Genomic DNA, 14,793 nt, shown 5'->3' on the forward strand with positions numbered 1-14,793 from the left:
TCWCTCTGCAGAAAACCACATTTCACACAGCAACAGAGGAAAATTAGCAGGTCCTTTTTCTTCTGAGAAAAAATTGCTTGCAGTGTGCATTTTAAGTGTATGTATGACTTAGGATATATTTTTAGTCAAAGCTTTTGAAAAGGCTACAGTGTCACAAAGAAATGCTTTCACACAAAAAGCCAGTGGCCAACTAGCAAACTGTGCTGAAGCACAGCTCTATTTCATAGAAGACAGTCCTGCACTTAATGGGCAACTTCTTAGGCAGAGTAAATCCAAACAGTCCTTATCACAATGGTGCCACAACKCTTTACACAGGTTGAAAATCTCATCCTGCTTTTCAAAAACTGCACAGAATAAATTCATATTTTAATACATCCTTTAGTAAAGCAATTTTCAAAGCACYCTTGAAAACCTCCAAAACAAATGTTAAGACATATAAAATAAAACACAAAGCAGGAAAAATAGGTGACCTTTGTGTTCTTCTTCTCCCTTCTTCTAAGTCACAGGTTATATAGGTGTGATTCATGCASAGTAGGCCATTTTTCACTAGTGGTAATGCTGGACACAATCACAATGTAAAAATTCTTTTAACTAAAGTACATTCAAAAGGCATGAAAATTCTTCCAGAAATGTGCTTACCTCTTCCAGAGCAAGGYAAATTAGAATTTCCTTGGCATTTCTTAGCGCTTTCTTCAACTGACATTGGACAAGAACGTGGATGTTCACATTTTTTTCCAGTCCATCCCTCTTTACAGTCACATCTTCCACAATTACACTGTCCATGACCTTTACAATGAATAAAATTCAAGATTACCCTCCATTCTAATGAGGTATAAAAACCTCATAATTGGATGAACTTTTTCAAAGTCGGGGCTTCATTCAGTAATTAGACTGCCAAAAAATACAGCCAATTCCCTATATCTACTTTTGTTTCTGAAAATAGCACTGGTCTACCATTCCATTTGAGACATATTCCCTTTTCCTTTTTTTCCCTCAAGGGATGTTTTGCCACTTAGCACATGATCTAATGCAAAAGGATGTAACATTTTACCTCTGTTTGGAAAAGTGAAATGTCATATGGCAATATTTCATTTAACTTTATGTTCTTTTTCTGCTACAGTTGCAGCATCTACTCTAAGAAATATATCAATATTTATCTACTTGCAATCAATATGATCTACTAGAGACAAGCAATGTCACAACAATTCCAAGCCTCAAACCAGTGCCTTCTACTAAACAGTGATATAAAAATTATAAAATATTGAAATATTGGACATAATTCTCATTTCAATAGGACAGTTGGATATGGTTTTTGGTATCTCACTGCAAGTCTTAGACTATTCTCTGCATGTCTATTTCCTCTATGTGAATGTTTACTTATGCAGGGKTTTTTTAGTTTTTCTCAAGAAAAACTAAGAAAAAARGAAATAATTGCCCTTCTCCCTCTTTATGCTCTTTGTGTCAAGCAGTGAGATTCTGGCAATACAAAACATTCCTTGCACTGACAAAAGCTTTAGAAATAGCAAAATAAAATTCCTTGCCATAAAATCAAGCATTTGTTTTCATGAGCTCGGACAGCAGGTTAGACCTCTCACAATTTTCACATAGCCAACATTCATCAAAGGACCAAAGCATCGCTCCAGTGTCCACTTCTCTATGCATGTTCTTCGTGAAAACCATAGTAGCAGAGATTTTATAACCCTTCTAACCATACTTGCATTTTAAGACTAATTGATAAAACATTAATTTATCAGTCCACAAGGAGAAAATGGGAAGAAGAAAGTATTCTAGGAGGCATCAGAGTACTTCCCAGAATATAAATCTTATTGATTTCACAAAATAACTTTTCTTTACATTAGTTATTTGTTTTCCTTGAAAAGAACAACAGGCTTCCTCTTGTTTAGAGGGTGAGTTTAGATTAGATATTTAGGAAGAAATTCTTTACTTTGGGGGTGGTGAGGCTCTGGAACAAGTTTCCAAGAGAAGCCATGGATGCCCCATCCCTGGAAATATTCAAGGGCAGCCTGGATGGGGATTTGGGCAATTCAGTCTAGTGGAAAGTGTCCCTGCCCATGACAGGGGTTGGAACCAGATGATTTTTWAGTTTCCTTCCTGCCCAAACCATTGTGTGAATCATGATTCTGTTCTTTGCTTTCACATGTCCCTGCTGAGAGGCTGTGAATTGGATTTGTGTTCCCTGATCCAGACAGATACTTATGAGAGGATTAAATACTTTCATACAACAGTTTCTTTGCTAGAGCCACAGCAAAGGAAGTAAYGAAATGTGTGTAAATATGAACTTTCTTATGGAAGCATGTTTTCTTCCTCTGTCAAGTCATTAAAGCTGTTTTCTCTTTAAATTGAAAGAATCACTTTAATGGTGAGAAGATTTCTGAAAGACAATAATTCAGTGGCATACTGAATAGCACCTCAGGTGTTAAAAGAAGGCATCCAATTGCCAAAATGATGTACTGTGAAATAACAGTCACCTCAAGCCACATGAAGCTTCTGGAGGGAGCTGCCCCTTCTGTGATGATAAATACTCACAACAGGGCTATCAATTCCTGTCATTCATATTTTATTTATTAAACATAGTATTTCATTCAGTTACAGTAAAACTCTGTACATGAAAACATGATTTCCTACAATTTTGACATGTTAGGACAATGTGGTTTTCTGTCTCTACCTGTTAGGTAGACAGAACAAGACAAGAAAATTTTGTATCATCTCTGTTTGATAAATGTTTTAAGAGAGATGKATTATTTTCCTAAATCTAATTAAGCACTCTTGGATTCTTCACAAATCAATTTACAAATAATTGTGAGAAAAAATGAGGTTATTTTGCAGACACACCTAATGGGTCCACACTTTGTACAATAAGTAAATTTAAATAATTTTCATATAAGCAATTAAAAACCTGTACCACTACAATTCCGCTATTAAATCTTTGTTTTAGTTGCAGATTCTGCCTGTCTGCCACAATAAACCAAAATTACATCCTGTGCATATTTTCTATTTCTGAAACAGGACTAAATAGCAGGACTAGAAGACATTGTTCATGCTGTTTCATGTGAAATTGGATTTTTTTCCATAATCTATTTTAGGAATGTATACTTGGATGGCCAGGAAAGACTAAATTAGGCTTTTCTAAAACATAATGGAAAGGGAATGGATAAAAATACTTAGTGCTAAAGTTTTTGATGGGTAGACAGAAAAATAAAGCTATACTTGAGTTTTAGTTACATCAAGCAAACCRTGTAAGTCCCTCCTTTTCTATCAAAGTTTTCCTCATTTACAGTTATGTCTTGTGTAGTAAAGAACAATGTACCTGCTCTTAATCTGATGTCAAAWGGCAATATGTTCTCTCAAGGTCCTTTGTAACTGCCTGTACTTTCTTATCCTCTGCTTTCTTACAAGCATCACCATCCTGGGCAGCAGCAGCTACMAAGGCAATAATGCCCAGGAAAGGGGGAGCTCAAGCATCACTGTTTCAGTTTTGCTTTAATCTAATCAGGTTTGAAACTCTTGCACTCACCCTCAAGTACAGAACACATTTACCTTGTTGATTTGTAGCTTTGTATTCCTTAGGTCATGCTGATATTTTGATCAGTCCCTGAGTGCTAAAATCTCTGACAGCAAGTGATACATTTAAAAACTGACAAAACCCCAATCTTCCTGCTGCTCTCATGAGTGYAGCTCTACATCATTCCAGCTCTTTCATTAAATAAACCTATATAATATCTGAAAGTGGCTGAAGAGTAACTAGTAAATTAAGTCCTGAAGGTTTTCAGAAAAAGCTTTCCCCGCCCATTTAATTAGCTAGCAATTCTTCATTATTTATTTAAAAAAAAAATACAATAGTTGAGAAACTTTTCATTTTTGTAACAGTCATAGAAAAGGCTGAAAACTTTATATATCATGTTGGCTTCAGCTTTACGTCTTATTAAAGGCAACTTGTATAATCCTTCTATGGAACATCTCTCACCCTAGGAATAGGAGGGAAATATACCCCATCCTTATTGTCCTTGATCTGACTGCATTCCTCCTATTATTAATTAGGCCAGACCAGATTTCTACAGGTTGCATTGGAGCTGATAATCTCTAATCTGTAAAGTCCCYTTGAAACCACGTTCATTTGCTTTTGCAGAGTTCCTGTGTGTACAAACTGCATGCTGTGCATTGATCAAAGTCCTTCTTTCCTACTATTACCATCTTTGTTAGTAACCACATAAAATTTCATGCAAGGTGTCTCTCAGAACCTCTGTTTTTTCAAGCTGATTCATAGAACAGCCAAATACACTGCAATCCTTGGATGGATGGATGGATGGATGGATGGATGGATGGATGGATGGATGGATGGATGGATGGATGGATGGATGGATTGATATAAACTGTTTTGAATATAATGGTCTCAAATACAAGCAGAAGTAAAAGGAAGATGGATGTGTCTAAGATGTATAGTTTGGGCTACAGCCACAGATGTGCAGCTGGGCCACACATTCATATTTTTTCAAGGATTGAAGCTCTATTTGTTTTCATGTCACTTCATATTCTCAGGGTACTATTTTTCATTGACTCATTTATTTACTTTTTCTTGAATTTCTTCCTCTTGATTATCCTGTCCCTGACATATAAAATGAAATAACAAACACAATTTGATCTAATAAACTTTCAATTTCAAATTTCCCCAAGAAAKGAGATGTCTGTATTTTAAATTTTCAACCATTATCCAATTCATGTTAGGTTCAGTGTAACCTAACATGAATTGGATAATGGTTGAAAATTTAAAATACAGAGAGTATTAGAAAATACAGTATTTAAAATATAGAGAGTATTAGAAGAGAAATGGGCACCTAAAAGAATTTAATATTTACAGGATTTTGTTAAATGGCATAGAAAAAAAAATACAKAATTATGTTCTTTTAATTTTAAAAGTCTGCTCCAAGGCCCCTCCAGTGCCCCAAGGCTGATATATTTTAATACAGAAAAAATGAGAATTGGAGCACTAGGGAAGAGGAAGATCAGACCAGTTGGGATGTTTTTTGATAAAAGTACACAGAATTCTTCTTTATACACAAACCTTACCTGAACAGAAGTCATCAGAATATCTGTCATACACCGCTTTGCAGTTTCTTTCATCACACTCACAAGTATCTCCATGAATATCWCCCCAGTCACCAGTTGGGTCCACATCATGGCATGTACATTCCCCACATACACATGTCCCTAAAAATGAAAGGAAAAAAGAAAAGATATAGAGATGAAAGATTAACTGTGCAATTTAGAGTAATAGGACTTTGACAACAAGATTTTACATTTGTGAATTTTCAGCTCTCACAGAAATGCARTTTCAAAGCTGCAAGTGATAATCATGAGCATGTGCCCATCTTCTATGATTTGAAATCTTCTATCATTATTTAGTACAAATACTTTATACAAACAAATTGGCTTCCTGTTCATGTTTCTTTTTGCTGTTCATCCTTGTTAGAAGTCAACAAAAAAATGTAGTGCACAGAACAGTTGTACATCTTTGACATCAACAGCAATTTGCCCTGTCAGTAATGACAGTAAAAATCAATTCTGTTTAAATGACTTGGGCTTGGGCACAGTGGATAATTAATGGTTGTTAAAGCATAAACATTTAAACTACAAGAGAATCCAAACTAACACAGCAGAAAATGTCCAGGAGGTAATTCTTTACTTAGGAAGAACAGCAGCACAGATCTATATTTAAAGGATATTTCTCCACTTTTACCAACTCAACATTCAGGGCCACACCCTGTTGCTTACAATAAGAAGAAATTTGAATACGACATAAATACAGACTTGCATATTTTACTAATATGCAGAGAATATTCATCCCACTTACTTAGGAAGATATGAACAAAAAGAACCCCAACCAAATAAAAAAAAGATATTTTCCTTATTCAGAAATCCAAATATGTTTCAGGGCAACACACTACATTTTTTGAGATGCCAACAGGCTCGTAGAAGCAGCCTGACCTCACTGATGCGTGCAGTTCATTTCCTGCAGAGTGGCTTCACCTTCTGCTACTCTGCCAACACCTTTGTCATCCTATTTAGGTTACTACAAACGATCTAATGCATTTAAGGACAACAGGACAGGGTGACTAAGCAGTACACACTGCTATGGGCACATTCTCTAATAAAAGGAGTAGGTCTACACAATCCTACATGCATCGCATGAAATAGGAAATATGTCACATCATTRGTAGGAAGAGCTACTTCCCTGTTTAGTGCTAAAAACACTTAGACAGCCCTCAAGAAATTTGCACCTAATTTTTAAAACTTTCACAATTCAGTGACATTACTGAAGAACTAAAAAAAATCCCATCAACCAACCAACAAATAAACAAATAAACAAACAAACAAACAGAAAGAGGAAATGCCTCTGGAGAGTGATTAATCCTCCCAGAAACAAAGTTAACTTCAAAGTTAATTTGGATCAGCTGTCGTGGATGTCAGAATRCAGAACATAATCTCACCAAAGTTTAAAAATCAAAATGTTCACATTTGGACTAAGCTGGTTGACTAAATGGAGCAGGGGAAAAGATATGGAAAATTTATCTGCCTTAGCACTGCAGGAGGGTGAGCAGCAAGGTTAGCCTCAATATTTGATTTTTAAAAGGCTCAAGACCGACAAAATGAACTTCACTTATATCTCAAGATGTATAAACACAGAAAACTGGGTAAGTAGGACTAAATGGAGCAGAAATACTTTATTGGATAGCAACTTGATCTTGTTAGAAGCCTACAAAATTTTTATGAAGACAAAATCACAAATATATGAAAGGCTAAAGACATAGAAGTATCACACAAGTGTACCTTTATATAGGTGGTTGCAGCTACTCAGAGTATCAGCTACTCACATGATTTCTCCAATTGCCATGTAATTTTAAAGAAATAATCACACATTAAAATTTCAAATTTGATTTAAAACTTGCTTTGACAAGAAATTCTTTGACAAGAAATTCTTTGACAAGAAATTACTTTCTCAGTGCAAAGAAAGCATCTGATATGAAGACACTTTGATATCCATTATCTCCAGAACTACACAAAAATTTTATGCTCAAGTCCCAAAACTAAATAAGCCTACATGATCTCTTGTATTTGAGCCAAAGTTTCAATTTCCTCATAATTATGWGAAGAGAGTTTTCTAAATGCTCTCAGGATGATTAGATGTTCACAATACAGCAGGTTTTGTCAGTAGAGATGTTTTTAAGAGAGGTATCTATGTGACTCTTGCTTCTGCACTACTATAATTATTCCGGACTATTGCCAAAAAATACCAGCCTGTTTTTTTTAACTCTTTGTTCAATGAAGCCAAACACAGCAGCTAGTGAAAAACAACCTTATTTTGTGGGTTTTTTTCCTTTTTTTTTTTTTTTTCAAAATTGCTAAATTAGACAAAAGTGTAAGGTGAAATTCAAATTGCAGAACTTTATGAAGATAAAACCTCATGTAGTCAGAAAAACTGTGTGAAGTCTACCTTTCCATTTTTGTGCATTCCACAGCATTGTTACTGAGCACTTCACAGGTGCTTTTTCAGGTTTTAGTGGAAACTAAATGCTTTGTGTTTTTATTTCCCTGATCAGTTGTGCATCCTAAGTCTTCTCTAAGAGTGAACTGGCACACAGTTCTATGACCTTACAGTACCTTTCCATCCAAAGTCAAAAATCTGCTAGTATTTTATTTTGCAAGGTAGGTCTCTACAGATGCACTAAATCTCAAATTATCCTGCTCCATGTTACTACAAAAATGAAAAATGAAAATAAGTTTGATTTGCTTAATCAAAAACTGKATTTGGATTTGTGTAGGTTTATACCTAAATATCCACTTGGAAGTGGATATCCAGAGCTGAAATAGGTGAAAACAACTAGAAACTATCAGCAAACACAGTCTATGTCCTCCTGTGGAGAAAATAAAGAGTAAAATAAAAGCAAACTATATAAATATGTATAGAAGGTCCATGCAAACGACACACCTCTGTTGCTGCAGATTTTGCCATCTGGAGATGTGCATCTTTTCTTGATCTCCCAGGGGGTGATGTCACACTGGAATTCACATTTATCTCCATGCCAACCAGCCTCACAGTAACAGTTTCCACAGTAACACTTTCCATGGCCTTGAGCCAAAACAAATTTTGTACAGTGAGAAAGAGGMAAGTTTTTAAAAGGCATTAACAATTTAACTGCTTTGATCTTTTCTTTTAAAAACTTTTAATGCTAGACTCAGAATAGAAACAATTTATATACCACAAAAATATGACAAAGGATATCTGAATTATACTCTCTCCCCTTATTTTAGAACAGGTTTTCCCTTAATCCCAGATTAAATCTAATCAATAAATACTAATTGAAATAATTATTTTTAACATTTGAAGGCTTAATTTTTGAAACTTCATAGGTAAATTTTGAAGGTTGCGAGAGTTAAAATTGAAGCACAGCTGTAGACATTAAGATAGGGAACAGACTGGGCATGTCTGAGAACACACTGTGTGTTCTTGGCTCCTCAGACACTTGCAGCAAAGGAAGCTCGATTTATTACACACCAACTATGTTGTGTAGAAGGTTTTCCTTCTTATCTATCAAGAAGATTTTAGAACATGGTAAACCAATTCATTAAGGATAATTATTACCAAAATGAATCATTAAGATGTTCATTAAACAGAACATTTATATCCCAAAAAAGATAGTTGCATCATCTGAGGCTGGATGAAGCCTCAGAGCTCCTGAACATTTTGATTTGCTAAGGTACATGAGCATTTTGCTTCATGGCACAAAGCTTTTAAATTAAGTAGCTGTTTGCTAATCTTAAAGCCATAAGTTAATTCTTTAATAGAAGGATCAAGTCAGGATCTTGCTCTTTCTGCCTTTAAGCTTAGCAGAGCTGCTTATCTCTATCACAATCTGGTCAACTTATATTCTTAAATATCAAGACTGAAAATTGTTGAATACAGTTTTTTCCTGGTTTTGCAACTACACGTGGAATTTCCATTAAAATTGTCTGGCTACATGTAAAAGAGCCAATTAATTTAATTAGAAAGTTAACAAAGACAATCCAAAATAATCCTTATTACCGAAAGGTTGATCATGAACAGTGGACAAGAAATAGAAGGTAAAATGCTAAAGGAGTGTAAAAATCTGATCTACTGACAATTTTCACAGATTAAGACACCAGTACTCACAATTTTATACTCCTCAAGTAAATATGAAATAAATTATTACATTTGCCACTACCTCTTGCTCTTGACAGAAGACAAAAACACTCACGTAGACTAAAAAGCCTTAGTTTAAAAAAAAAGAAATTATCAGGATCAGAATTTAATTTGATAAAAGATGTGAAACTTTTTAAAAATGAGAATGCGTCATGATTCAAAAAGTTTCTATAACCTCAAATAAAAATTGTTAGTCAACTTACTGATAAAAAATCAACTGAAGCTGAAAAAGCTTAGCACATCTTTGCAACTTTCCTACCCAAGAACTGATTTCCTTAAAAAAATGCAATTCCCTCGTGTTAATATTAAAATGCATCTGTATCTTAGCATGGCATTGTATGCTTTTACAGGATAAAATCTCAGCTCACACTTGAGGAAATGATGTACCTTTGACCTTCAGTTGATGTGTTCTCATATGCATTTTTGCTGCATAAGTTCTAGTTCAATACATGATTTTGCATTGTAGAGGTTTGCTAGAAAGTAAAGCAACATACAACACTCATAGGTTGTATGCATAAACTTTTCCGCTTATAACAACGCAACCATGCCAAGCAAACCATTAGTTTATAACTTATATTTCACTTTGAAAGACTCCAAAACTTCCATGAGGTATCATGGCTTCTTTACTGATCAATCCYGACTTTAGAGACTTGAAAATACCAACATTTTTTTGTCCCTTTATATCAGCATACTTGAATTCTCCATTCCTATAAAACTAGTTTTGTAAACAAATGCATTTTATCTTCTTTGGATCTTCTTTGGATCATGGCATGAGGGGATGAGACAATGGGAAACAAAAGCTAAGAAAAACATAACAATATAAACCAGCAGCCAAATAGGTGAGAGAAAAAAAAAAAAAACAGACAAAAACAGCAGTAGGAGAATTTACTGGAACTAAATGAATGGCAATTTTTTATCGTATTTGGTACCATGTGTAATGGTTAGAAGCAAATGTAAATGGAATCGCTGGCAGATAAAAATTGTTGCCCTCTGCTCATTTTATTTCAGGCAATTACTGGAATATTATACTCTGCTCCTGAATTTGGACTTCAGAGGACCATTCTGTATACCCTCATTTTAAATCCCTACTTAATCCTAGAATTTAAAAGAAAAGTTATTTTTGCCTTCAAGGCACTTGAATAAACAGAATTAATTTTGCTGTCTGTGTGCAAAGGACAGAGAAAGCTATTTTAAATAAGTACTCTCTCAACACACATACACAGAGGAAGCACTATCACCAGATATGAATAGTTCAGGAGCAGATTGGAACACTCTTGTGGGCATACAGACACAATCTGCACGTGTGCAGCTTRAAAAACATTTGTAGCACCTTCCAGCTCAAGGACAAGCCTCCTTCGCAATATGGGCAACAGCATTTATAACCCCATAAATGGTGTGTGTTGCACAATATTTAACTGCCAGGTTCCTCCCTTATAATGACACAAAAAGTACAGTTTGAATTTTGGTTGTTTTTTTATCTATCAGCAGAGCTCAATTCCATCTTATTTTCTTGCCTTTCCTATCACAGTTGAATTTTTTTTTATTCGTCTTTATCATTTCTATTCTTATCTTCTGAATTGCTTCAGACTTATCATCCTACATTCATTGTTGATATTTTTAATTGTTGTGCCTTGACAAAATTCTTTATAATCTATTTTTTAGTTTTGTTGGTTTGGGTTTTTTTTCCTATGTTGTCTGTTCTGCTTTCTCTCATCTGTGCCATGAAGCATTCACATTTCTCATATAATTTACTGAAGGCAGACACATTAAGCTATGAATTACCTTAGAAAACCATCTTGAACAATCCTCTTTGCAGTCCTTCCAAAAAGAGGAGAATGTCACAGGATTTATTCATTCTTTAGCCTTATGCTTAGCTCAATTTTGTATATCTCAAATTTTCAATTACAACTTGCAACCTAAATTCTTGCAAGTAGAACTACTTTTAAGTCATTCATTCGCTAAAAATTTCTTGTAGAACCACACAATTAATTAGCAGCCTGAATTAATCATAATTTTTTTTTACACATTAAGATACATACCTGTACAAATCTCTCCTGTTTCATCATCAATGCATTCTCTGTCATCACACTCACAAAATTTGCCATACACCAGTCCATTTCCTTCTGGGTTTGCACATTTGCACCTGCCACAGTGACATGTGCCTGTAAACATTTAAGAGACATTACTCAAGGATTGTAGATTACAGAGAGCTGTATTACTCTGTCAGAGATGGTACATATTTTATTTCTGAAAGGGCTGAAATCTAAAGATCATCCACCCAAATAAAGACAGACACAGAAATAATCCAGATCAACAAAAAGCCTAATCTTAGCTGTACAGAGAGAGCATTTGAGTGCCTTGGAAGGTCATAAAGAAATATTTGAATGAACCACACAGYCCAAAAATATCACAAATACATGAAAATTACATCAGAAACAAAAGTATGGCTGTGCCACTCATATAAGAAACCCCTTTTCCCTACCTCTGTCCCTACCTTTACTAAAACTGAAAGGGTAGGAACTTTGTGCAATGTCTCATTAGCGGGACCTTGTGGTCAGCGGTCTCACACAAGTTGTTTCAACAGTCAGTGGCATCACTAAGCAGCAAGCACAGATTCTTAAAAAAAATTAACTTCAAAACATTAATACTCCTCACATAACATCTAAAATATGTATTTTAGAAAACATGGTTACAGGAATCAAAGAAATTCTCCAAAATAGAAGTTTTATGCTGATATTACACAAGATTGCAGAAACCAGTMAATGCTTTGCCCTTATAAGCATAGCACAGCTTTTAATAAATATCAGATTAATTCAAAGAACAGAAGTATTGAGCTCTGCAAYGGACATGGCCATTCTAAAAGAGTAAATTTTAAAAATGTTTGCAAGAAGGAATACAGTAAGGTAATAATAGTCATACAAATGACAATACAACACAAGTAACATAGAGAACTAGAATTATTTCCTACCATTACTTTATAAACAAATACAAATGCAGTTTTTGAGAAAACTGTCATGTTTACAGATAATTCCTGAAGAAAAATAAAAGATAAAAGAGAAATTTGATTCCTATACTGGGTTTCTGAACAGGTCAGAGAGACTGTGCATSATAAAAATGTTCATTCCTTCCATTGCCAAAAGTGAAATTGTTCACATAGAGAACCTCAATTTCAGTAGGATGTCCTAGTTGCTCTGAAAAATGATTAGGCACAGAGTCAGAAAAGTGAAATTTTATGTGGACCTTGATCGATTAATGAAAAATATCACAATAAATTATTACTTGTGCAACAGCAGAGCACTGTTTTCGTAACATCTCATGTCATCCCTATATTTTATTGCCAATTACAAAACAGAGCTCAGACCTTAACAACAGTACTAGTAGGAAATTAAAAAGCAATCCTACCAAGACAAAATACATATGGCTACAGCCCATCAAAGTTACCCCAAACTCCCTAGTCAGTCTCATTGGAACTCCTGTTCCATTTAATATCAGCAAAAGAAAATCATTTATTCTTCTCCTGATGCCATAAACACCTCCCCCTTAGCTATTTCGTGGTTGTTAAGCTACACTCATTTTCCTGTGAAAACTGGGGCCACTTCTAACCAAGGAAAAAAGGGGATCTTTTTTTAAGAACTTTGATTAAAAACACTGAACTATACTTATTTTTGAGAGTCAGTTTCTCATTTAGCTGTCTCTCATGTCTCTCTTGATTGCAAGTTTCATACAATCTGTACTATTCCCATAAATGAAATGTATTATTTACTCAGTATGCTGCATGCTACTAGTCTTATGCTAAAATGGTTTCATATCCTATTGTGAGAACYAACTTCTCTGTAACAAGTCCCACCATTCCTTGGGATTCTCTGCTCATATCAGCAGTGAACTCGTGTGAAATTTACTTGTATGAAAATGTATGGACACCAACAGAAATTAAAGACCAGCAAGAGTGACCAGAAGTTGGGTTCTTGAAAGGTTCTTTCACTCGGTGATCAGTGTAATGGAAAAAACAGAAGGCAATTCCCGGTCTCAAAACTTGATGGTAGAAAATACCCTTAAAATTGTACCATTCTGCAGTGAAGTCTTCCAAAAAACTGTTTGTTTTTCCTCCATTTTTTTTCTTAAATGAAAGGACTTTCTATTTAAGTTAGGATGGCTATAAGATTAAACAGCTAGAGAAGAGAGTGTCAACAAATAAAAAAAAGTGAAGATGGTAATGTCCCTTTAAATTATTCAGTAGATCTACAACTGATTTTGATGACCCAGGTACAACTCAAAAGTGTCTTAAAAAAATGCACAGCTTACAAATGCCCAGGAAAAATTTTTTCAAATGCCATTTCTGCATTCTGTAAACACAAACACTTAATTGAAATTCCACCACTTCCTGTGTTAATGCCATTACTACAACATTTTGATGAGGAAAATAAATGACACAGCTGCAATTTTATCAACTCAACACAGCTATTGATAAACCAGAGTACTAAAGTAGATGTTCTGAATCAGTGTACACTACACGCACAGAAATAGGCCTATAGGAACATTTTAGCATACATACAGTTATTTCTCAGTCTATTGAAACACACTACAAAATTGCTAGCTAGAAATTGCAATGATCCTCAAGATAACACTGGGAGAGCATTAAGGCATGAAAAACAACAAAAGACATCTTACCTGCACCAGAACAGATGATATCTTGAGAATTCTTGCACATTTCATTGCTTTTCTTCCTTGTAAGATTGCAAGTAGTGGGATACTGACAAGCTTCACCATACCAGCCTTCATCACATTTGCACTTCCCACAGTCACACTTTCCATGGCCTAGCAAAGGAAGGAAAGAGTATGTCACGTCCTTTTTTTTTTTTTCATTCAGAAAGTGGTATTTTTTTATCCAGCTTTTAAAATAGATTGTATAAATTACATTTTAAATGAAGATGATTAACAGACTAATTTAATGTAGTTCATATGCAATTAAGAATAGAAGGGCTTCTCCAAGGGCAAGTCCTGCTTGACCAACTCAGTGGCCTTCTATGATGCAGTGACAAGTGAAAGGATTTTATCTGGAGCTCTGTAGAGCCTTTGACAGAGTCCTCCACAGCATCCTTCTCTAAATTGAAGAGGGATGGATTTGATGGGTGAAATGTTAGGTGGATAAGGAATTGGTTGGATGGTCAMATCCAGAGGGAAGTGGGCAACTGCTCAGAGTCCTGAAGGACACCACTGCCAGGTGTCGTCCCACAGGGGTCTGTACTGGGAYCAGTGTTTTTTAATATCTTCATTAATAGGCAAAGGGATCAAATGCATCCTCGGCAAATCTGCAGATGTCACCAAGCTRAGCAGTGCAGGTGACACACCTGAAGAGGGGGATGCCATCCAGAAGGACCTGAACAAGCTCCAGAAATGGGTCCCTTGAAATCTCATGATGTTTAACAAGACSAAGTACAAGATGCTGCACCTGGGCTGGGGCAACCCTGATATCAGCATAGGCTGGGGATGGAGAGATCGAGAGCAGCCTCACCCCCAAGGACTTGGGGGTTCTGGTGGATGAGAGGCTGTGGACA

At 35.3% G+C, this 14,793-nt stretch overlaps 1 protein-coding gene across 1 annotated transcript in view; it reads right to left on the reverse strand.

Annotated features, from left to right (window-relative positions):
• Nucleotides 1–639: 639 nt before the first annotated feature.
• Nucleotides 640–14,793, reverse strand: part of ITGBL1 (integrin subunit beta like 1) — a gene marked incomplete at its 3' end in the record, with an annotated part of 67,863 nt that continues 53,709 nt past the window's right edge. The window contains exons 3-7 of the mRNA XM_057366170.1: nucleotides 13,907–14,053; nucleotides 11,278–11,400; nucleotides 8,006–8,146; nucleotides 5,086–5,226; nucleotides 640–786 (exon numbers count right to left, since the gene is read on the reverse strand). Of these exons, the coding sequence (XP_057222153.1) occupies nucleotides 640–786; nucleotides 5,086–5,226; nucleotides 8,006–8,146; nucleotides 11,278–11,400; nucleotides 13,907–14,053 (699 nt within the window). The remainder of the gene's footprint in view (nucleotides 787–5,085; nucleotides 5,227–8,005; nucleotides 8,147–11,277; nucleotides 11,401–13,906; nucleotides 14,054–14,793) is intronic.

Source organism: Malurus melanocephalus, unplaced genomic scaffold (assembly GCF_030028575.1).
Source record: "Malurus melanocephalus ecotype Western Australia unplaced genomic scaffold, MMel_1.1 scaffold_61, whole genome shotgun sequence".
Taxonomy (NCBI): Eukaryota; Metazoa; Chordata; class Aves; order Passeriformes; family Maluridae; genus Malurus; species Malurus melanocephalus.